This window comes from Cajanus cajan, chromosome 8, assembly GCF_000230855.2.
Source record: "Cajanus cajan strain Asha chromosome 8, NIPB_CcT2T_4, whole genome shotgun sequence".
Lineage (NCBI taxonomy): Eukaryota > Viridiplantae > Streptophyta > Magnoliopsida > Fabales > Fabaceae > Cajanus > Cajanus cajan.
The window spans coordinates 5738530-5764361 of NC_138524.1; the positions used below are offsets into that span (position 1 = coordinate 5738530).

The window sequence follows — 25832 nt, forward strand, 5'->3', positions numbered from 1 at the left end:
TAAAATAAGAGAAGAAATAACAACTTATAAAACACAAACATACTCTAATGATTGAGAGACCTTTTGGGTGATGACTAAAAGTAAAATCATAAGAGCTTAAACCCAAAGAGAACGATATCTCATCATTGTGGAGTTGTGTATGAAATAACCTTATAAAATATCTCTTTAGACAAATACCATAAAATAACTCCATCAATTGTTGAGGACAAGAGTATCTAATAAATACTATCATAATCAATACCTTTTTTCACAATCAACAAAAATCTAGCCATAAATAGAAATAATATAATATTAATTTATAATATTCATTTAGAAATAATTTAAATTAATTAATTAATAAACTTAAAAATTAAAATAAATAAAAAATAATTATAATATTACTAAATTTTGATATATATATATATATTATTAAAATATAACACAAATTCTAAAATTTTGACAAATCACACAAAACAAAGCGCAAGTCTATGTCTAATTTTAAATAAATATGCACCAAAGAAATATTGGTGATCAATGATATATTAAATAGCCGATATGGTGTAATACTATATCATCATTTTTAATAAATAATCCTACATCATCCTAATTAACATCGTTTTAGTTCATTAAATTTAAACGTATTATAATAAGCAATATCTAGTGTAAAAAAAGGCTTAAAGATTTAACATTTTCTATTATCAATAATTAAAAATTAACACAAGTGAGCATTCAAATATTTATCTTACGTTCATTTATGAAAGTACCCTAACGGATTGAAGACCATATTGATGGGTCTTCCATTTTACAAATAAGACATATCTTGTCTACATAAAATTTTTGAAATGATATATTTATTTTCATGTCTCTCCACTTTTATTTAGTTTATCATATTCAATTGAATTATATTTTTGTTTCTTATACTTAATATCTTTAGTTTTGTTTGTATTTATTTTCGGAGGCAAACTGATCATTTAGCTTGAGAGGATGAACTTGAAAAGAATTCTGAGTTTAGCCAAAAGCAATTTCTTTGGCAAAATGTCTACTCCACTCCACTCCATCCACAAGCATTTGACAATGTCAAGAGCCGAGTGATCAACTCAACAACTATAGATTATACATTTCAAAATCCTGAGTCTAGAACATTTTCCTTAAGTAGAAGTACCAGTTCCTTTATGATAATTGTAACAATTATCTCAAGCCAATTCTCTCTCTCTCTCTTTTCTGATAAAGAAAACCTGGTAAATTTTACTCAAAAGAACTTTGTTTTTCTATTTATTTTTAACTGCTCGTGCAATCAACCCTCAACAAAGCTCACATCATATTAATATTATTTAGCACATGACTACTAAATTTTGATATTATTAACATAAATAGTTACATATAATGTCATATATTATTATAAAAAAATTTAAATTGAAATGTAACTCAACTTTATGAAATCGATTTATAAGAGGAGAATTACTTCCTACTTATATATAATAATATGATCATACCACCAGTAGATATAAGATTTCTAACACACATCCTTGTATCAAGGACAAACAAAAAATTTGCAAAACTAGACATTGATGGTTTGATAAACTTTACTACCATCTTTAAGAAAGTGAATCGAAGTCTATAACAACCTTACAAAACTAATTAGTAATTTAAGAATTATTATCCACTTATATACATCAATATGATAATATTATTCGTCAAGGTAAGATCTCCAAACACTTCATTATCACCTTCTCTCCCCTGTCAAATATTTTCTTTTCTATAAAGAAATAGAAAGGTCACCTTGTGCAGCTGACTTCCACAACAGAATAACAGCACCGAACAAAGGAAGGTATATTATTCACCAACTATTCTTTCTACAATTGAATATCGATTCCTTGAGCATTTATAGACCAAGCTTACTATACCGTTTATTTTAAATGGGAAAAAAATGTATCAATCGTGAATATTGAAATAAACTGTGTAGTGTTCATCTCTGAATGAGAATAATGGCTCCAAAAGAAAATTCCTCTTTGCCCCTTTAGCCACAAAACTGATAGGATGGTATTGGCTCAATCCTTCCCGAGAAACAAAGCTTGTTGCTTGGTTAAAAGTAGCATCAGAATCAGATTTGCAACTGAGCTTGACTCCTGCATTTGAGCTAATACCACTATACACATAACAGCCCTTATTGCTTTGGGATTCTAAAGATATGGTTTCATTTCTACCATCCAATCCTGGTACCACAAGAAAAACAGAAGATGGTCCACCATTGGAAGAATCTGCAATGAGAAGAGGTTTGTCTGCTCCTTGGTGAATCACATTCATCCCAGGAAGATCAAATGGTTCCAACACCACTGGTCTATCTTTAGTATCTGCCAATGCTGAAAATTTTGGGGAAGATTCTTGTAGGACAAGCCTAAAGGTTGCTTGAACAGCCGAATCAGTGCCAGATTCAGGCAATTTTTGCCTTGCAAGAGACTGGTTTGAATTTGCCAAAACAAAAGTTGATTCTCCAAAGTCTTGGAATAAAGAAACAAGTTGACTATTGTAAGTGGCAGGAATAGGAGTAATCCAGTTTGCATTGTCGGCCCCGGTTTTAAGGTCCCAATCACCACCTGTTGTATGACCGGCCAGAAGATAAGGACCATAGAGAACTGCTTGAACTGATGCATATTCAGGCCTGTCATCTGGATTAAGCTCAAAAACAATATCAGTAATATAACCAATTTTTTTGTTAGAAATATATGTTGACAGAAGAATACTAGTATTCAACATGCGTGGATTATCTCGTGAAGCTACCTTTTATGGCTTCTGTTCTTGTGGTAAGGGGCAGCTGAAGGGTCAGCTTGTCACTAGCACTCCACTGTCTTGTGATTGACAAAAAGTTTCCTAGAGGCCACAAAATAAAACATTACAATGTTTCAACTGTTTATTTTTACTGTTATAAAATACACAAATATATATAGTTTACTAGTGTGTGTTTCTGCTGTAAAAGAACTTATTTTTTGGGGGTCAAGCATTCTAGCTACTAGTGTATATGTGTGTAAAATCAGATAACTGGTCGAATATCTGCTTTTGGATTATAAAAAAGGAAGTAAAGAGAGACTCACACCTGGAGTTGGCAGAGATAAAGTTTCAGCATTTAATATCCCCTTGGCACCATCCAGACGAGTCCAACTTGGTAGTCGAAAGTTCAATGTAGACAAAGTACTCTGCAGAAGTAATGATTTGTAAACATAGGTTGTAAAAGAAGAATGCAGAGGATCGTACATTTCTTTTTCACATCTCAGATTACCATGAGATATTGATGAGAAAGTAATTTCAACAACAAACTAAATGAATTACGAAAAGGACCAAACATTTTGAAAAATGAAACTATAGTGCAGAAGGATTTAGAACCAATAAAAACAAATCTTACCCAGATTATGAGAATGCTTACCCTAAAAGGTGTCTAAGATGTATTAAGCTAAATGAGATGCCATCCCATAAACCAATGTCAGAGTTACCTCAACAGGATAAAATGTAAATGTCACTCGTAGGTAAGGATCCCATGAAGCAGCTGGAACAACTGTCTGATTGATCAAAATTTTGCCAGATTTCCAATTAAATGAGCTTGATACGTACTGAATGATGTAAAGTGTAGGATTTTTTCCTTCCTCTTCGAAATAGATAGAATCCCCCAGCTTTGAGAATGATTCAACTCCTAATAAACAGAAAAAGAAATTTAGAATAAATGACTGATGAGAGTCTTACGCAGTTTCTAAAATATATAAACAAAACAATGATATACCTGTTCCATAGCAGCACCAGAAAGAGTCAAATGGTGTTCCCCAACTATGTCCAGTTTTAGCCTTGGAAACCCCAAGACCTAGTGGAAGCATATAAATCATCACTCCAGGATCTGTTCCTCTTTGAATGCTGAGAACACCATTGGTTAAGGCACGTTCATAATAGTCTGCATAAGAGACTTCTTTGGTCCATCTAAACAGGTGGCGTGAAACCTGAAATCATTTTATTTTTGAGTGGTAAGACAGTGGAAACAATCAGTCACATAAAACATACGCAGACGGCAGACACAAAATCGTGAATATATAGGGATGAATTACCATGTCAATCACTCAATCTCTCTTCATACCATAGAGAAAACTGTGAAAACTTTTACATACAAATTTTTAACTTCCCAAGCATTACATGACGAGCAAATAAAATGATGAATGATTGGGTGTACCTTTAACATGTTATAAGTTGTGCACGATTCTTCATTCTCTGTCGTTCCTAAATTGTCTGCTATTCTCTTAGGATTACTCCTACGCAAGAATTGAAGAAATGGAGTTAAGAAAGAGATCTAGAATTGGTTATCAATTAATAAAGGAACAAACAAATGCTATCTAGTTGATGTCCTTGTAACAAAAAAAAAATGCATATGAAAAAACAAAAATTAAAAATGCAACATCTGAATACCAGAACTCGCTGACTGATGTCCCTCCCGTTGCATAGCTGTGAGAAGAGTTTACGAGGTCCATAAAGAATGTTCCAATTTCCTAATAAACCAATAAACAATAACAAAGCTCAGAAACTAGACATGACAAGTAAAACTACACAAAAACATACACAATAAAGGGGACCAAACAAAACAAATCCTTCGAATATAGACGTAATTTGAAGTTTCATTTTTGAATGACGGGTATTCTTCATGGAAGACACAAGGTTGACTTGCATTTCTTGCAAATATAATATTACATTTAAAAATTCAAAAGTAAATATATAATATTACATCAATAAATAGCAAATAAAAACAATTCCATTCGAACTTAATGAAATACAGATCAGTAATCTGCAAAGTGAGTGAAGCAGTTCACCTTATAAAGTGGATCGCCTGTGATTTCATACCGCATTTGAGATCCAACAACAATTGGAATATGCGTATTAGCATGCAAATCAGCTATGTCATTAGCCTACATGAGAAAAGAGAATTTTAAAATTAACTCTTGGCCCACTTGACTTAAAGTTAGATACAATTTATAGAACAGAATAAAAAGGCCTAAGTTCAACATTAAAATATGTAATTGTTTCATTTGGAGGTCAGCACAACATTACAAATAATTTACCTAATTATATATTGTATGCAAAAGCTAACAATAGTTACAACGGGCTCTAAAAATGATTAAAAAATAATTTGAAAGACAACTGCAAGTCTGCAACCTCTAGAAACTTACAACCAGAACAATATAAGACTATTTTTGTCATAAAGAATATTTTTGTCACTACCTGCACTGCAAGCAACCCTAGAAAGCACGGCTTGTCAAAAAGGTGAGCCAACAATAGATGCTTAGAATCCCCCTGCAAAGAAAAACATGACAACTTTACTTTCGAATGATGTTTACAACTTTAACTAGGTAGGTACCTTTGACTATCATCATGAAAATTATTACAAGTAAGCCAATGCTTATAAAATAATATCTCTTTACGGATTAGATAATGCTTATGATTAAATTAAAAAGTCAATTCAAGAACATCATGCAAACAAAAAATGCAACAAAAGAGTTAAAGAAATTACACAAATCAGTTAACTTACCGTTATGCTGTATAGTCTGTATAGGACATCATTCATTCCTCCAGTTTCCTCATTCATTGATATATAGTGTCTATTTACTGTGTACTTTGTTATTACATTCCGAACTCTGTTGTCGAAGTAATCAACCATCCATGTTACCATTTTTAGAGCTTGAGGGTTTCCAGCAAAAGTATATTGATCCAAGAGACCAGCCAAAATCTGTCAAAGCAGAATAGTTGAAATCCCACAAGCACAACATAAGATTAAAAACACTTGCATGATCAAAATCCACTTTGGATTGTACCTTGTGAATGGTATAATAGGGAGCCCAAACAGGTTGAATAGCTTCAAATCGATCAAACCACTCCGATGGGAATGCAGATAGATATCCAGTTCCAATTTTCTGCTGACAGGCAGACAGACCAGCCACAAGAGATGACATTTTCTGCTTCAGGCTATCATTCTGTGTGCTAGCCCACGATAGAGCTGATGCGCTCAAGTAATGCCCTTCACAGTGTAAAAAATAAACAATCATAAATTAACTTTGAAAAGTGAATTGCAGAGGCTAAAAGGTGCAGCTAGCCATCCCAGGAAGAACCAAACATGCATTTGTGTGTCAACAAATTAATGTGTGAGGGATATTTCAGAAGTTAGGAACGAACCTCAAACCAAGTAAATTCAATCATTCTTGAAATACATGGAGCCCAAGGGATCCTTTAGAGAAAACATTAGACATAGAAAGGCAAGCTTAAAGCTTTACTAAGCTTGAAAATATTTGTAGTTGTTTGTAGATAGCAAAACATCAACCACGAAATATTGTCAAAACATGACTGCAATTTTTATCCAAACAAATAGTTCGATCCTAGATTTCTATGCAAAAACTTTCCGTGTCTCAGATCTAAGTATAAATTTCAGAGCAAAAAAGTGGAAAAAGCATTTCAAGAAAAAAAGACTTGATCGGCTACGCCCATTTGAATCTTAGAATATAAACAACCAATTACAAAAGTTATTAAGATTTGATTGCATTTTAGGCCCTTCCTCCTTAGGAATCCAATTCAGTATAGTCTACTTTTCATGCATTTGTAATTGTTGGATGGAGACCAAATGGCTCAGCTTTTGAGTTTGATTTAGCAAGATAGAACATGAGTCATACGATCTGTAGTTGTTCACGGTTCGAATTTTTCAAAAAAAAAACAAACGTATGAATTGATCCATTTTATATAAACGGTTTGATTAATCAAACGGTTTTTATAAAGTGGGATAATTAATATTTTTTTTAAAAATGGATCAGATTTTTTTAAAAATGAATTAGTTTTAATATAGTTTGGTAATCCACTTTATATTTATATATGATTTGTTTTTTTTAAAAAATAAAAAATCCAATTAAACATCTTTTTAAAAGTGCTTTAGTTAACTAAACAATTTTTACAAAATGATTTAGTTCAATTTTTTCTCAAAACGGTTCGGTTTAGTTTTGAATAGGTTCAGTTTTCTTGCACATCCCTTTATTCCGATCTTCATCAAACGGTTCTTAATTTTTGAACGTGTGAATCCATAGAAAAATGAATACAAGGAATCCGGATCCTCCTCCTTATTCCCTTGCGACTAAGAATTCATTATCAAGTAAGAGTTGAGTATAATCAAAGGGTATTAAACTGGGGACACAAGTAAAATATGGTCAAAAAAATAACAGAGTTATGATGATTAATGAAATAAACTTACCAACAAAATGACCCCTGAGCTCAACATCTGGACCTTCCCATCCTCCATAAGGTTTCCCAGGAGTGGCTAGACCAGCTGTCTTCCTGAAGCTCCAAAGCAAATTATCAACATCCAACATCAACAGATACTCCAAATTCGTCTGCTGTGCTCTACCATGGATAGAATCCTCATGCAACCTCACATCCTGAAGAGGCACTTCTTTGAGAAAGCCTTGAGGTGCATTGAACACACCCATGTTCTTAATTTCCCTATACATAGCCCCCCATTCATTTTGGTGTTGTTCTGTCAACAACTTCCTTGGCAGCAAATCAGCCCAAACAGACTCATCCGTTGGCGTCAAATGGTAGTGAGACATCACCTGTGCCTTCCATGTTTCATTCTTGGATGCCAATAGCTCGTACCTCAATGTGTGAGACTGTGTTGGAATGTTTGTGCACTCTTTACTAACAGCACAACCACACAACAGAAGGGACATAAACACAAACACAACAGCCTCCATCCTCCTGAGACATTCAAAGTCAATTAAATAGTCTTAAACCAAACCAAGCAGGAACCGAAAAGCATCAAACTCTGAAACCAATTAGAGAAAAAAAATATGAGAAGGGACTTACTTTGGATATCTGAAATGAAGAGAAAGTGAAGGCTGGAGATTCAATAGAGTAAGAGAATGTAAAACATAAAATGAGAGAGGCAGAGGAGGACAAAGAAGATAAAGAGTTAAGAGAACATAGACATGTGAGGGAGAATATATATAGGCACTAGGAAACAAAGCAGGTTGGAGTGAAGTGCAGGTGCAGACAATGAAGTAAGGCTTAAGCTCATCTCGTGAAAGGTAAGGTTTGGATTTGGAAAGTAATCTCCTTTGGGATGCTAATGTTGTACACTATCATGAATTATTCCAGCTGGGGAGAGAAAAAGGGTGAACAGTAGAATACATGTTGTCTTAGCTAGCAACTAGGGACAGAAGTAGAGAGAGAAAGAGATAAGACACCTTAAACATAAACAAGGACTCACGGATGAACAATGGACAGCACGGGCATCAAAATGTTGAAAAACTGGTTATCCAATTTTAGGAATGAATGAATGTTGTCCTGAAAAGGTTGCAAGTGGAGTTGGTTGATAAGTCAGGACATGCCGTTGTTCCTGTGTGCAGTTATTTTATATTATTAGCACCATTCATTTCTATATTATTACCCTCGTTCGTTGCATGCATAACCAACCCTTAATTTCTTTAATAAAAAAAGAAAACCAACCCTTTAATTCAACTCTTCCCCTACATATCAGGGGAAAAAAAACTGATCATGTTGTAGGGCATATTGACATGTAGAGATCATAAATTGGAAAATTTATGCCAGACCAGAGACCAGAGTGGCAAATTTTCTGTGGTCCACGGAAGAGCTTGTCCCACATGAACTATTCGTCCATTAAAATAAATTGGAGCAGTATTTGGATCATAGAGGGTAAGAGTACTACATCACTCAGTCACTAATTAAATCATATTATCTAGTCTTTATTTTTAAAAAAATATTTATGTCACATAATTTTATATCTATAAATTGTAACAAAATTCATATCATATTTATAAATAAATAAAAAAAACCCAAAAAATCGTAGTTAATATAATATTAATAGAGTAACTAAATTATAAATTGGTTGAATCAAATAAATTAATACATATTTAAATAAATAATTTTAAATAAAAAAATATATAATATAAATTATTTAAACCAATTGTATAAGGTTCAAGTCTCATCTTGTATGAAAAAATACATGAAAATTTTTTAATATCAAACAACTCTTCTCTCATAGTTGAACCAGTATATATATTAATATTTAAAATTTATATATAATGTGTATTATCTAAATAAAATTTGGTATCCACATCTTAATTTCATGTGGTGGTTGTTGATGATGTCAAGAGTTGATTGCATTTCCAATAAGGATTCATGACCGACTAGTCATAGGTTCGATTTTTAGTTAAATCGATATGGCCGAGTTTTAAAATATTGATTTGGATGCGTAAGTAGAAATTGTATTCAAAATATGAAAATTTTCTATCTTTTTCTCCTGACTTTGGTTGGGATTGAAATATTTGTTAAAAATCTCACATCAATTAAGAATAAAGTCATAATAATTTATATAAGTGGAGATCAATTTTTATCTTATAAATTTATTTTATAAGATTGAGTTAAATTCTTAATTCACTTTTTAAAGAGTATTAGTATGGATTTTCAAAGAGTTCAAGTTATAAAATTTTATTTTTTTACTTGATCGATCACTTGAGATGTAGAAATTCTAAAATTATAAGTAAAATAGATGTGACTCAATGAACAAATTCGGCATTAATTCACACAGATTATTTTGGCCAAATTGGGATTATTAATGAGGTTAAATTTCAATTATGATTCATTACTTGGGACTTTTGGGGTAGGTATTTTTTTTTGTTAATTAATGCCTACTACAACGCAATAACTCTCAAATAAAGTACTCTATGATTGCTAAGTTGGAAAATTCTACATGTTATCGTAAATAAATGAAGCATTTGGCAGCAAGTAACCTTTTCTTGTTCGTAAATAATTTCCAAACTTACGAATATGACTTTGGAGTTTGGTTTGTTGCAAAGACACTGGAAAACTGATGGAATGCTTGATTAATTCAGACCTTACGCAAGGACATTCCTTTTATTTGAAGTGGATATATAAGAGATATTTTCTCTGTAATCTAACTTCCTTTCACACCAACGAAATAGATTTTTGATTGCAATTTCTTGTCTTGAGCTTAATTCTTGGTCCTTCTAAATCACCATTATTGAAATTCTCTTCAGAGATGGAAATATCCGATTATTAAAGTGACAAAGTTGGTTATTAAAATCAATTAGTAATTAAATAAGAGACTGATTTAACATGGTTGCTAATATTTAACAATCATTATGGGTTCGATTTTTCAACAATCAATTTAGCAACCAATTAAACATATGTTTAGTTCATTGCTTGAAGGAAATACGGGTGAGAGATGATGCAGTCATATTCAAAGTTACATAAGCTATAGTTAAGCAAATACAAAATGCTTACTCATTATGCGTATTGTATCACATGAAGTTGTTACGTTTAGGCAGACACACTTTTCTGAATTTCACACGACACAGTTCCTTGTTAAGAAAAATGAGATGAGATTCAGAGGCTTCTGCCAGGTGTTTGGTGTTTGCTGTTGAAGCAATGACCTACAACTACGTACGTACAAGCCTTATCCCAAACCCATTTTTGAAATCAGAGAAAAAAGATAAATCATGGGTATATATTGCTTTCACATAATTAATATCTTGACATTGATGTGCAAGTGGGTTAGCACTGAGCCAAAATTTGTTGATAGTTTGTGAGCAAATCCACATCATTAATAAAAGTTACATTATATATCATTTGAAGCAAAATCTTACGACACCACACCGCACCCTAACCAATACAAACTTTGTCATGCCCAGGCCGAACCTTTAATTTGTCTTTATACATCTGTTGGTATTGCTTCTGTTGAAATTTTTATTTTATTTTTTTACACATAATAATGGTCGGAAACACATTAAAAATAATAGATAGAAAATCATACAATTTATTTAACGTGTTTCGACTATTCATGCATAAATCCACAATAATACTTATTGTCTCAAAAATGTATTACATATATGTTTTTGAAAATTTTTCTTTAAATTTTGTAGATGAAACTTGAAAATCTTTCGTTATAAGTTTTATGAGTAAAATTTGAAAGTTTCTTCTTCACAAACTTTATGAATGAAAATTTGAAACTCATTTCTCACAAGTTTTCTGAATAAAACTTGAAAATTTCTTACTCACAAATTTTTTGACAAAATTTGGAAATTTTTGTTTATATGACCCCCTCTGTTATTTAAAGTGGTAAATCCTCTACATGTCAATAATTTTTCTCATATTAAGAGACTCTATTTATTTACCTAACATCCAATCTTAAAAAAGAAAAGAAAATTTTAAAATAAATACAATATTTTTAATTCTAAACAATATTTTAAAGATAAATAAATTTTTTTTTTATATCTGAACAATATCTTAAAAATTTAGAATTAAAAAATTAAATTATTTTTTCAATAGCTTCATCCCATGACTTGAACAAAACAATTAAAAAATGATCAAAGAGAAAAATGTAAAATGGTGAAAAGATTATATTATAGTAACACATTCTTTAACAAACATAACATTTTAGTCCTTGTACATCATTTTTGTTCTTTTTAAGTTCATGTCGACTATTTTTATAAGAATTAAAAGGAAATTTTATGCAATTACAAGGCTAAAAAAAGTTTGTGCAACTATAAGAATTAAAAAATAAAATTTATGCGACTCTATGGACCAAAAGAAAAAAAAAAGTAGTATATATAAGACTTGGATAAAAAAAACTTTTTAATTATAAGGACTAACATGTAAAGTTTATGAAACAAAATAGACTAAAAAAGTAATTAAATCTTAATATAATGTCTAGTTATTGTAATAATTTTTAAATAATTAAAAAAATATTATTGAAGAAATAGAAAAAAAAAAAAGTAGTGTTTGCTTGGAATGTAAACAAGTACAGATAATACATAACCAAAATAGGTAATATTTTAATTGGATTAGATAAAAGATTTATCTAAATATGACTTTTGGTCACTTACACCCCTTAATATAATTAAATTGAATGATAACTTGTATGATAACCTAAGGTTGGTGCAATCTTACAAAATTTCAAAATTAATTATATAATTTACTTAATTATGACTAAGATAAAAAATTCATCATAAAATAAAAAAAATATAATTAAATCTAAAATATATGGAGAAATTAAGAATTAGAATTAAAATAAATAAAAGAAACATGATTCAATTGAGCATTTTTTATTTATTTATGTTATTGGTGTGAGTATCACTAAATTGAGCATCAGTTTTCTATTCCCTTGATTTTTCCTAATAAAAAAAATGAGACGTGATTAAAAAATAATGTTTTATTTCTTACAGTAATTATTATTTTTTTACTCAGGAACACACGATTCAAGGAAAGCAATTTGAACCCTTGAATAAAATATGGTTGAAAAGTTGCAATTATCCATTAAATCATCTGATGTGAGTGTGTTGCACAAGCAGATTATTTATAAATAAAGGTCTTAATTACCATTCTACAAAAATTTGTCACTTAAATAGGTATGTGGCAACAGTCGAAATCATGAGATTTTATTTAACAAAATATAAGAAAAATGCTAATAAATTTATCATACAACTAATAAAAAATGTTTGAATTTTAAAAGACTAAAAAAATAGAAAAAAAAATGGGTCTGAACTATATAATTTTGAGCGGAAATTTTTTTTAGAAGATAATTCTACCTTTAATAATATATAAATATAAATGTAGATATAGATATAGATAAATAAATTTTAAATTTGAATTTGAATGTATAATTATTTAAAAAAATTAAAAAATAACCATATTTCACTATTATAGTATTTTCTTATGATATTTCAAATTTTCTATGAAAAATTATTTTTCTTTAATTGATGTGATTCAATTTATTAAATGCTAATAAATATATTTTAAAATTAATAGAAAAAATTTGAATTCTAAAAGGGAGTGAGAGTGAAGAAAAATTTGTAGAGGTTCCATAGTAATTAATTGACGTAATTTAATTTATTAAATGATAATAAATTTATTTATGATTAATAGAAAATATTTGAATCTTAAAAGCCTAAAAAAATTTTAGAGAAAAAATGATCCAAGCTATGTAATTTTGAGTTAGAAAAATTCTTAGAAGACTATTCTACCTTAATATATAAATATAGATTTCAAATTTTCTATAAAAAAATATTTGTGTTTAATTGATGTAATTCAATTTATTAAATGTTAATAAATTTATTTTACAATTAATAGAAAAACCTTTGAATTTTGAAAGGCTAATTTAAAAAAAAAAAACAAACAAATGAGTTTGGGCTATATAATTTTTAGTGAATTTTTTTAAAAGACTATGATACCTTTAATAATATATAGATATAGATATAAATATTGATAAATTAATTTTAAATTTAAATTTGAATGTAAAATTATATTAAAAAATTAAAAATAATCATCATTTCATTATTATATGCGATTTCTTATGATATTTTAAATTTTTCATAAAAAAATATTTGTGCTTAATTGACGTAATTCATTTTATTAAATGATAATAAATTTATTTTTAAAATTAATAAAAAAAAAGACGTTTGAATTTTAAATGGCTATAAATTTTAGAAGAAAAAAAAAGGGTCCGAGTTATGTATAGTTTTTAGTGGAAAATTATTTTAAAAGACTATTTTATCTTTAATAATATGTAGATATGAATTTGTGATGATTTTCACTTTTAGTACATAAATTTTCTTATTTAATTTTTTTTGAAGTCAAGATTTTTTTGTTTATAAAAAAGAATTAAGACTAAAATTAAATAAAAGTTGTTTAACGACTAAAAATAAAAAATAGAAAAAGTTTAAGAAGTAAAACATATTAAATCATTAAGAAAATGGTTAGTAGTATACTTTTCAACTTATTTTTCAAAATATATTTTATTTTATTTTTTTAAATATCCAAACAAAGTCACGTACGGAAACCCTTCAAGTTAGTAGAAGTCACAGTATTATGGGCCTCATTAGTATTTAACATAATGATACAGGGATACTTAGGACAAAAATAAATTTAATGATACAAGATTAATACTTGGGAGAAAAAAAAAATGGTATTACCGTTTTACACATTCCATTTATTAGGGTGATTACATATACGCAGGTCCAATGGTAATAATCCAACACAAACTAATAGACAAAAACTTTTCGTACAAGTATTCAAAATATACATATACATATACTTGATAAAAAATAAACACCCACCTAATTTTATTTAAAGAGATACATTTTTTTACATACAAAATATTTATTTCACTCATAATTTAATACAAAATATTATAAGTGGAAAAATGTTTATAATTTCGATAAAAATCAAAATTTTGTTAGCTTTACTTTAACAAGTTGAAATTTGAAAATTTTAGCTTCTAAGAAAAATGATTAAAACACTTAAAAAATGATATATATTTTTTTTCCTTTTCACATTAAAGTTATTTAAATTATTTTTAGTCATTTCTCGTATACACATTAAAATGATAAATTTTAGTGAGTTTCGTGTCTCATATAATGAAACTCTCACGATTTAATGATAGTATTCACTAAATTTTTTTAAATTTCTATCGAATTTCGCTTAATAATAAAAAATATTGATATGATAGCTCGTAGGAGATTACAGAAACCAGCTGGTAAGGTCCACACCACAAAAGTCATTATCTCCACCGTAATCCTTTTCCTCTTAATGAGTCCAAGACATGATGCCCATGTTGTAGATATTAAGTATGTATGCTACAAAAGGATGAAGTTCATTCAACATTCACAAATATATTTAAAAAAATAAACTTGAATGAATTACTACTATACGACTCCAAGAAGAAACACAAAGTCGTGTCCTAATGATGTTCTCATAACATTGAACACGACAGCACTTCTTGTTTGATTGGAACCAAATCTTCTCCACCTTTGCTTCACAAAATTCGGCCACACTAGCAATACATTATCGCACTCTCACCAAACATTCCCAATGTAATCCACAGGGGGAACACAACCCACATTGCCACAGGGCTATTCCATTACATCTCAAAAGTTTTTTTAATCAAATTATTTTGTCCATGAAAGACTTTTAGTGAAAACTTTCTTCTAAATCACAGTTTTTCTAATTATAAAATTCGAAACAAATACTTTGTTTGAGAAATTGAATTCGATTTTACGTGAACCAACAACTTGTAAATACTAGTCCCAAGTTTGAAGGCAATTAACGGATCAACTTGAGCTGCAACGGGCTAAGGCCCAAGAGATATAAAGCAAAATGAAGAAACAGAGAAGGCATGTAGAACAGGAATAGAACCAAACACTCCATCGCTCAACTTGCTCTCCCCACTCGATTGATTGAAATGTATGCCAATTGTGGTGCAAACAATATGGTGAACCACTACTTTGTGGAGGCATGCATGGTGGAAGCCCCATTGGCAAATTAATGGCATAAACTTCATTTCTCCTTGACTTTCTTTGTCTTTCATCACTGTTTCACAATTTGACTCCGAACTAGTTGTTATAAGACACAACCTAATCAAAGCTGGTTCTGTTGTTGAGTGACAAGGTGTCATACATTCTTGGAATATTCTCAATGGTTTTCACTTTTCAGTAAGAATATACCAAGACCGATGGACGTGAGTTGTGAAGAAAATTTAACTTTCTGTTTTCATAATTGTTTCCACATCTGGTGTCAATGATGCTTCGGGATGCTACTGTTGATTTTGACTGAATTCTACTCTTATTACGGTGCATCTCTCATTCTCTCTTAATAGTTAACATTCAAGGAGGATACGTTGAGATTCAAGTAAAGTCTCACATTATTCAAATATAGACATGCATTTATATACACTTAATTGTCTCTATTGATTAAGAAATCATTTAGATAATATCTAAAAACAAGAATTTAGTAACATTATTTCTTAATGATACAATGTTATCTTATTTAAGTGTAGTGACAAAATAATTTTATTTTGAGTCAAAATTTAGTATTCTACTTTTGAATACATCTTAAAAATCTTACATGTGTTGACTTTGGTCAATATATAATTTGGCTAGATTGATATAGTTCCTTGAATTGAATTAATTTACTTTAATAGATCGATAACTTTTTTTTAACTAATTAAAAACATCTTAAAATTTAATATTAAGGTTAATTTTAAATTTAACTTTTAAATATTCTAATTTTTATAAGAAACCAATTATTTTTGAAGTGTAAGTTTATTAAAAAGAAAATATAAAGGATACTTTCACCCAATTACATTAGTCTAGCAAGTCAAATTAGAGAGATAAGATCAATATACTAATATAAAAAGAAAGGGAAAAAATTGACTATATTTTGGCCTTAAATTATGTCCACGAACTAACTTTTATCAAATTCAAAACATTATTTCGTATATATATATATATATGAAACACAACATTGTCACATTTCATCCAAATGGACCATACTATTGCATACTAAAAAATATGTCAAGCTAACACGCTACCATAACAAGGAACCCAACTTCTATAGTTCTATTCGTAAAATCCTTCCTATTCAAATTAATGTTTAACGAATTACTCTATGACAAACTAATCACTTAATTAATCTCGTCCTATTACTTCACGTCACACACACTGGACCCAATTATGATTCTTGTTCTTGGGCCTAGTTGTAAACTTATCAAGAACCAAAAATAAAATAAAAGCTCTTTGGACTTGGCAAGTTGAACTCTGGAAAGCAGAAGGCTTAATTTTGCATACCCATATTTGAACAAAGAAAAAGACTTATTTGTCCTTGTACCAATGTCACTTGTATGGACCCCAAATAAATACCTTTCCACATTATTATGTTTCTGCTCTAATGGGTCACAAGATTTTAATCTGCTTATTGGGTTTCATTAATTTCCTTTTTAAGAGAGAGAAGGGCATCATTCCGTTTTGACATGATATGCTTCGCTAATTCATGGATGTAAATAAATCGAGTCAATATAAATACTTGATGTTTAAATTTAATTTAAAATTATTATTTAACTTAATTCATTAAATTTAAAAATTAATAAGCTTGATTCATCTAAAAATATAAATTTAAACTTTTTTTTAAAAGTTGATTTATAATTTTATAATTTTTTTCTTTTATAAAATCTTAAAGTGTTTTTAAATTTATTAACTCTATTTTTTTTGTTATGAAATATTAAAAAAAAACTGAATAATTTTTAACATAAAATTTAATTAATCATGTCTATATCTATAAGTTTGGGCAACTTTAACAACTTCACTATGTGCTTTTCCTTGCTATAATACAGGAGTTTTATTTGTGTGTACAACTTTTCTTGTGTACGAATCACGACACGATGCGTGTATCCAAATTATGAGTCAATTCAAAGACAGAAACAGTGCAAGAGAATATTTTATTTCACTTTTTAGGTACAAATATTTCATATTTTTTTTAATGTTGATCGATGGAAACAAAATAGATATTCACCTAGCTTTTGTTGTTTGTGGAAAAAAAATCTAATCCAAAGCCATAACGGCCAAAAATTTCTTATAAGCCATGGCTCCTACTTCCAAATTGCTAATTGCGCTATCCAAATGCAGACCCAGTGTTGGGAAGGACCATAATTAACCTATTGTCAATAAATAAATGTTATATTTTTTTTATAAGGAAAAGAGATTTAAAAATTAAATAGAGTATAAAGGGTAATCCAACCTGTTACAAGAAACACAGAGATATAATTATAATTCAAAACCAAAGCAAAAACTATAAGAAACATAACTCGAATTATAATACTAACTAATATAACGTTACTAAAAGAACAAATGGAGACAAAATTAGTAATCTACTTCTATGAACACAATTTAATATTGTCTAACACTTTTTTGCAATTCCTAACATCTTGCTAAAAGATAATAACATTCCGATGAAACCATAGTGACCATATAAAAGATATTCAAATAAATGTTATATTATATATATAGGGTTTAGGTTTATGACTATACTACTGGAAAACCCAACGGAATTCTTTCAACTATATTTTTTTATTTATAAAAGTTAAATCTAAGACTTAATTTACAAGTAGAAAATTCAATACCATTCGTTTCGATAAGTGGTCGGCACTCAGTGAATAAATGTGAAAGTGCTATGTGCAATGCAAGAGCTACACATATGATAAGATGCAGGTAGCCATAGATGACAAAAAGGACACGTTTGGCTTGCAAAAGCCGTGGGGGCCTCAGATTATTGGTCTTCTACAATCAACTTATTAGCAAACAAACAATTCTAAAATTGCCCGACAAAAGCACGTTCATGTGTCACTGCTTACTAGTCGTGGAACCCATTCCTGCTTGGCTGCTTTGAGTCACATACACTATATAATTAAGGATCAGATTTCCGCATAATAGAACACGATCGATATATGCAACTAGACCTACACTAGTATAAAAGGGGTATTTTACGTATGTTATTTTCAGGTTTTTATATCAGAAAAATGTCCAACGTAAATACGGGAGACGTAAATCTACTTCGGGTTTAAAAGCTGACGTAATATTACGTCGGTTGTTTTCGAGTCCCAACATAAAAAAGTTGAAAAACCGAGACCAGAACGGCCAGTTCTGCTTGCACTTGTTGTGTGTTAATTGTGCATCCGGAACGGGCCGTTCTAGTTTGAGAACGGGACGTTCCAGATGCAAAATTAACACATGACATATGCAAGCAAAACGGGCCGTTCCAGATGCAAAATTAACACATGACATACGTATGTTTTCATTTAAAAAATATACTTACGGAATAACCATAAATCCTCCAAAACAACACACACAAACAATTCCATGATGGTATAAACTTCAAGTTTATCAAGGAATTTTGGGATATTATGAAAAGGGACTTGGTGCTTTTTGTCCAACAATTCCATGATAATAGCAAATTACCTCGTGGGACAAACTCCTCGTTTATTTCTCTGATTCCCAAGGTTGATAAACTTCTTTGATAGGTTGTATGTATAAGATACTCGCAAAGATTCTAGCACTTAGACTCAAAGTAGTGCTTCCTTATTTAGTCGATCATAGGCAGATGGGCTTTGTGGAAGGAAGGGGATTATTACAAGGAGCTATGGTTCTTAATGAGACGCTTGATGAGGTTAGGCGGAGAAAGAAGTCATGCATGTACTTCAAGGTTGATTTTGAGAAGGCGTATGATTCAGTTTCATGGAGCTTTGTGTTATATATGTTAAGGCGCTTTAGGTTTCAAGATAAGTGGATAGGTTGGATTGGTGAGTGCTTAAGAACCTCTTCTATGTCAGTTCTGGTTAATGGAAGCCCTACAACTGAATTTTCCATGCAAAAAGGGATTAGGCAAGGGGACCCATTAGCCCCTTTCCTGTTTGTTTTGGTTGCAGAGGGACTTACTGGCCTGGTTAGAGAAGCTTCAAATTCAGATTTTTTCAGAGGTATTAAAGTGGGATCGAAAGGCGAATTAGTTAACATCCTCCAATATGCAGATGATACAATCTTTGTGGGAGAAGCTTCAGTGGAAAATGTGAGGACCTTGAAGGTAATCTTGCGGGGTTTCGAATTAGCAAGTGGTCTTAAAGTTAACTTTTACAAGAGTTGTTTAGGAGCTATTGGTGTGGGAAGAGAGACCGTAATTTCCTTTGCAGAGATATTACATTGCAAGTTGTCCAACATTCCATTTGTATATCTGGGCATACCTATTGGGGCCAATCCAAGAAGAAGTAAAACTTGGCAGCCTGTGGTCTCGAGCTTTAAAAAAAAGCTGTCATCGTGGAGAGCATCGACATTGTCCATGGCGGGAAGGATTTGCTTGATAAATTCAGTGTTGACCTCCTTGTCGTTATACATTATGTCATTCTATAGAATGCCCAAGATGGTGACCAAGCAACTGACATCTATTCAGCGCAACTTCCTATGGGGTGGTAAGCTGGATGAGAAGAGAATGGCATGGGTATCTTGGGAGAAAATTTGTCGGCCTAAAAAGGAAGGGGGTCTAGGAATTAAGAAGTTGGATGCTTTTAACGAGGCACTATTAGCTAAGTGGCGTTGGGGACTCTTTCAACAACCAGAGTCAATGTGGGGAAGAATTCTATTATCTAAGTACGGTGATACCATCATGCACAATACTCGACTAAGAGGAAGCTCAGATTCTATGTGGTGGGGTGATGTATTGAAGGCTTCAGAGGCAGAGCCTCTAGCGAATAGATTCCCAAGGATTTTCTCGAATTCATTGCAAAAGTCAAACGTGGTGGCGGATATGGGTCAGTGGAGTAAAGGAACGTGGCAATGGAGATTTCAGTGGAGAAGAGCTTGGTTCACTTGGGAATTAAACGATGTGCAGCAATTCATGAATATAGTGGAGGCAGGGGTACTAAGAGAGGGTGTACAAGACTCAAGGCTTTGGACACTAGATAGCTCGGGATGCTTCTCAGTAAGATCTGGGTATCAGGCTTTGATGGACCGTGGCTCCTCATCACAGTTGCCAAATGTTGCTGCGGTAGCTTGGGATATAAAAGTTCCACGCAAAGTTAAATGCTTCATTTGGAGGTTGTTCATGGGTGCTTTGCCTACAAAGGAAAACTTGTTGAGGAGAAATGTGATTGTCTCGAGGGATCAAGCAACCTGCCCCTTCTGCAATGTGGATATCGAGTCGGCAGAACACATATTGTTATATTGCAGTGGCACTGACCCGCTATGGAAAAAATGGTTATTGTGGTTGGATAGCCCGACTCCTTTATCTAGTTCATTTGAAGCCAACTTCTTTGCTCATCCAAGTATAATATTGTCTAAAAAGAGGGTTGACCAATGGCATGTTATATGGACTGTAATATTATGGTGCATTTGGAGAGCTAGGAACAAATGTGAGTTTGAAGGGGAGCACCTCGACGGGAATCGTTTACTGCGGCAAACTGTGTTATACTCATGGTCTTGGCTGTCCAGTTTTAATAAGTCGTTCAACTATTCATTCAGTCAATGGGAAGCTAATCCTGGACTTTGTATCATTTCCAAAGATCTTTGGTGGGGTTTTGAGGAGTCTTTAGAGTAATCTAGTATGCAAATAGTAGATTTTGGACCTCATAGTTGGAGGCTAATTTGTAATTTAAATTAGGCCCAACTTTGTTGTGTCCTCCGCAAGCAAACATGTATTCGACATTGGTATCTCTTGTACCATTTTATTATATAAAATATTTCTTTGCTGTTCAAAAAAAAAAAAAAAACACACACAAACAATGTTTAAGTTCAAAAATATCCTCCAATCCAATCTATTTGCACTAACCTTGAATCTCAACACTTTCGAGTACCCTTAAACGCTAACTTAAACAAGACGCGCACCAAAACTTCAATACAATCGGATAAAATGATCTGCAATGATGAATGGACGTTGCCACCACCGTCGCCGCCGTTCAACGTCACCGAAAACACCCAAGATGCGTAGAAACTCGTCGTCGAAAGTCACCTGAACGTTCTGCAAATAAAACCCTAGAGCGCGCGCGAAGAAATGAATGAGGGGAAGGGGATATAACAAGTTTTTTACGTTGGACTTAGTGGTGTCCGACAAAAAAACTTGGTTTAAATTTCAAAAATACTACCGCATTTTTTTATGTCAAATTTTTCGTTTTCCGACAACAAAGCAGTGACGTAAATAACAGATTTTGTACTAGTGCTATTCTTTGTATTTTTCAAAGCAGCTAAAACTTCTTTTTTAAGTTGATAATTAAAAACTAAAACTACTATAATAGAGTTTAAATTGCATATATACCTATAGTACTTATGTTGTACAATACACTGTGGACCACATTTTCTTTGGCGTGGAAGTTATGTTACTGTCGTCAAATTTATTAAACTATCTATTTAGGACATGGATAAGTTCTCTATAAGTTGGCAACCCTATGAAACCAATCAATTACCTAATATTAATAAGTTACCTAAACTCTTTCTCGTTGTAAGCAAAGTGGCCCGCATTACGTTCCAATAAATTTAGAAGCAAAATTGTCAAAATTGAAATATAAACTGCTTACGAGGATTATGTGTTAAATAATTATTAACTTTTAATTGGTTTCGCATCATGTAATAAGAAGGTTTTATTCTAGAACCACAACCATTTTTTAATGAGAAAATTCTATTAGTTAATTATGAACATTATTATAGACATTAGCATGATAAAATTCTTTAAGAAGTTACTTTTATATATATATATATATATATATATATATATATATATATATATATATATATATATATTAATTAGACAAGATTAAACTTTATCTAAAAGAGAATCCTATATGTATTACACAAACTAAATAATTACTCCCTCACCTAATTATTAAAAGTGTTAATTAATTATTGTCATGATGTCAATTCTTTCTCAAGAGAATAGAGATGCCGTCAGTGCTTTTATGTATATAATTAGATGTAACAATGTATACTGATAAGCCAATTAGGCATCAAATGACTCCTCAATGCAACCTGGATATAGATAAACTTGGGGGGAAAATGCAAATGCTCTAATTTAACAAAGGTGTATAAACTTTACACTCTTTTTAACAGCCATGATTTCGAATAATTCGCACTCAATGCACCTTGAAGATTACAGTTAACCTCTTTAATTTTATGACCACTTTCTTTCCGTCCAGAACCAGAATAATGATGTCAATTTTTGAACAAGATTGATTCATTGATTATGCTACAAACCCAACATTCAAAACACTCATTAGGTACGTGCAATAAAGAAACGAGAGTTATTAATAGGTATCTTTAGATAGAGCTCTAATTAAGAAATAAAAAAAAAATTATAAAAAAAATATCACTAACACATTACACATCTTCTTGTAAATTTTAATAAAAAGAAAATCGTATATAAACACGTAATTTGCTTTTTCTTTTGTATATAGACGAATCTATACGATTTTTGGTATCTAAACATTATTATAACATTGGTGAAAATTAATCTTATAAATACTAGATCATCTTCTGTGTTTAAAGACAGATTTTATGAGCTAAAATTGGTTGTTGCTTATTACATTTTCCTTTAGAAAAAAGAAAAGGTGCGGTTATTTTACTTGCCATTATCGTACATTGCCAATATTTATGGTAACTTTCTACTGTTGAGGTAATTCATAAAGCTAAAAGGTGTTTAATCGAGTTTGAAATACTTGCCGGTACCAAAGAAGATATAAAGATAATAATTCCCGTATAAACGCAATGACCTAATAGAAAACAAGAGAGTTGGGAAGGGAAAAAGGTTAAGAAAAATCGTTTTAATTCTACAACTCTTACACCTTCGTAGTTTTTACCAACTAACACTGCTACCTAATCCCGTTTCTTCACGATCTACCGTTATTCTCTATGCACAAAAATTACAACATTACTAAAACGAATAACTAACTCTCGCACGTGCAATACAGCACATGCACGTGCGTCAGAATTCTGTTAGCGAAACATTCTTCTTGAGCCCGTACGACGAAGACACCGACGGCGAAGCCGGCAACGACGGCGACGATTTCAACTTCCGGAAGTAATCCCTAATATCCAACCCACCGTTCCCTAACTTCTCCGGCTCCTCTCCGGCGGCGTCCTCCCGCGACGGAATAAACGGCGGCCGGACCACCTCCGTCAACAAGTCCCAGCGAACTCCTCGGAAGAACGAGTGCTCCTTGATCTCCGCCGCGCCGCGCGTGTAACCCAACCGCCTCGTCGGATCCTTCATCAAGAGCCTCTCAATAAGGTCGGTGAGCGGCGTTCTCTTCCCGACGAACTCCGGCGACTTCGTGAGAACGTTGCGGAACGTTTCCTTGCGGTTTTTGCCTTTGAACGGCGTCGTACCGTAGAGCATTTCGTAGATGAGGATTCCGAGCGCCCACCAGTCCACGGCGAACTCGTGGCCGTCGCCGCGGACGACCTCCGGCGAGACGTACTCCTCGGTGCCGACGAAGGAGTTGGAGCGCTCGCCGTCGGAGAAGCTAGGTTTCCGGCGGCTGACGGGGCTGACGCGGGCGGAGTTGGCCTTCTTAAGGCCGTTGGCGTGCTTGGTTCGGGCGTCCGGCTGGAGGAGGGGGATCCAGCGGGTGAAGTTGCGGCGGTGCTTACGGCGGCGGGGCTCGGGGGCGACGGGGAGGGGAGTGACGATGGGATTAGGTTTAGGTTTAGGGTTGGGCTTGGGGGAGAATTTTCGTGATAGGTCGAAATCCGTTAGGGTGACGTGGCCGGTGTTTTGGATGAGGACGTTTTCGGGCTTAAGGTCGCGGTAGGCGAGGCCCATGGAATGAAGGTGGTCTAGCGCGCAGATGATTTCAGCGACGTAGAAGCGTATAACGGAAGGGGAGAAGGTGCGGTCGGTTTGGCGGTAGCGGAGAACGTTGAGGTCACCGCCGGGGCAATACGGGAGGGCCCACGCTATGAACTGTGGGGACTCCAAGGTGGCTATGAGGGAAGGGAGGAAAGGGTGGGAGAGCGTGGAGAGCACTTGGATTTCCCAACGCGCACGCCGCTCGGCGTCCACCTTGGCGTGGACGCACGTTTTGTCCACCACCTTCAGGGCGAAGGTGTTGGTGTTGGTGTTGTCGCGGACGAGGAAGACAGTGCCCATAGCGCCTTTTCCCAGGACTTTGAGGGCTTTCAGGTTGTCTAGGTCCACCTCCTGCGACGGGGGAGGACCTGTTCTCCAATCCATTCGATACGATACCACACAAATGCTGTTCGCCTTTACCATTTCCGCTCTTGCCTTTTTATAGATACCTTCTTCTTTTTCGTGCGTTTACTCACACTCTTACTGCATTTCCTTACCATCTTTTTTTATTCTATTCTTATCTGACCAAAATGATTTCGGATTAACTTTGTTCTCAACAAAATTTATTCTATTTTTAACCTTTGTTTCTAGACTTCTGTAAAACCGTTTTCTTACTTTCCTCATATTTGTTGTCTTTTTTTTTTTCTTTTAATTTCTTTGAAAATCGTGTTTCTAAAAAATATATAAAACCATAAAAGTCAAGTAACAAAAAATATATAGAATATAATGGTTATGACTTATAATGATCTTGATGTTCAAATAATGGAATTTTTTTATATATAATAATGTACTTTAGAAGACAAATAATATCTTTTTAATTACAGTTTTCGTGCACTTGAGGACAGGAAATCACTTCTGTAACACTCAAGGAGCGTTGCATTCTTTTTAAAGTTTTTAATGTGGCATGGCATCTAAGTAACATAATTTTCTCTCTCTCCCTCTATAAACCTAAACCTTATACGCTATTATAATAAAAGTAGTTTCTCCGGAATGAGACTTCTTAGATGAGGTTTTCATGTCATGAATATTAGTTGTAGACTTGTAGGTCTTTATGATATTTTCCTAATGACACAAAAAATCAATCAAACATGTATAACTCAAAGATATGACTAATGTTTTTGTTCCGGCCAAGGGATAGACTAGAATTTCTTCCTAGGTCAAGCCTCAAAAGCCAGAACATTCAAGAGTGTAATTTGCCTTCTTAGCCTTAGGGTTTTAGGTTATATAATTTCTTGTTTATGGGCCTCGCGGGCCCCGAGAATGTAGGAATTTTCTTAACCGTTCTTATCCGTAAAATGCTCAATGAACCAAGGTGGGACCTTACCTTTGCTGGGAGATGGTATCTATATAGGGAGAGTCGGTCGGTTGCCGACTGACTAAGACTTTAAGGTACCTGGTCGGTTATTGACCAAGTAGATTCTTAAGTGAGGGGATTGGTACATGATCGGCCAGGCCCTCGTGGAGAGGTTCTGGTCGGTCATATACCAACTACCTGTACCAGAGGGGTCGGTCTAGCCTCTGATCGGTCTGCCGCATGTGGTGAGATCGGCCTGGTACTCAAGTCAGTCTGGTACTCACAGTCGGTCTGAATTACATTCTGACTAACCCGTTGACCGTGTCGGATGTGTACCGAGACGGTACACTTGCCTACCAGCCCT

The 25832-nt window shown here is 32.7% G+C and overlaps 2 protein-coding genes across 2 annotated transcripts; both read right to left on the reverse strand.

Annotated features, from left to right (window-relative positions):
- Positions 1–1548: 1548 nt before the first annotated feature.
- LOC109797318 (uncharacterized) lies at positions 1549–8360 on the reverse strand. The gene is made up of 13 exons (XM_020357326.3): positions 7846–8360; positions 7235–7737; positions 5817–6019; positions 5534–5731; positions 5227–5298; positions 4818–4913; positions 4420–4499; positions 4187–4265; positions 3749–3959; positions 3465–3661; positions 3071–3170; positions 2758–2847; positions 1549–2645 (listed from the first exon to the last, which is right to left on the reverse strand). Exons 2-13 carry the CDS (start codon positions 7731–7733, stop codon positions 1912–1914), a joined length of 2559 nt encoding a protein of 852 aa, XP_020212915.2. The 5' UTR covers positions 7734–7737; positions 7846–8360; the 3' UTR covers positions 1549–1911.
- Positions 8361–23060: 14700 nt separating this feature from the next.
- Positions 23061–24645, reverse strand: UCNL (AGC (cAMP-dependent, cGMP-dependent and protein kinase C) kinase family protein). Its single transcript, XM_020357640.3, has one exon. It carries the CDS (start codon positions 24595–24597, stop codon positions 23308–23310), a length of 1290 nt encoding a protein of 429 aa, XP_020213229.3. The 5' UTR covers positions 24598–24645; the 3' UTR covers positions 23061–23307.
- Positions 24646–25832: the final 1187 nt, after the last annotated feature.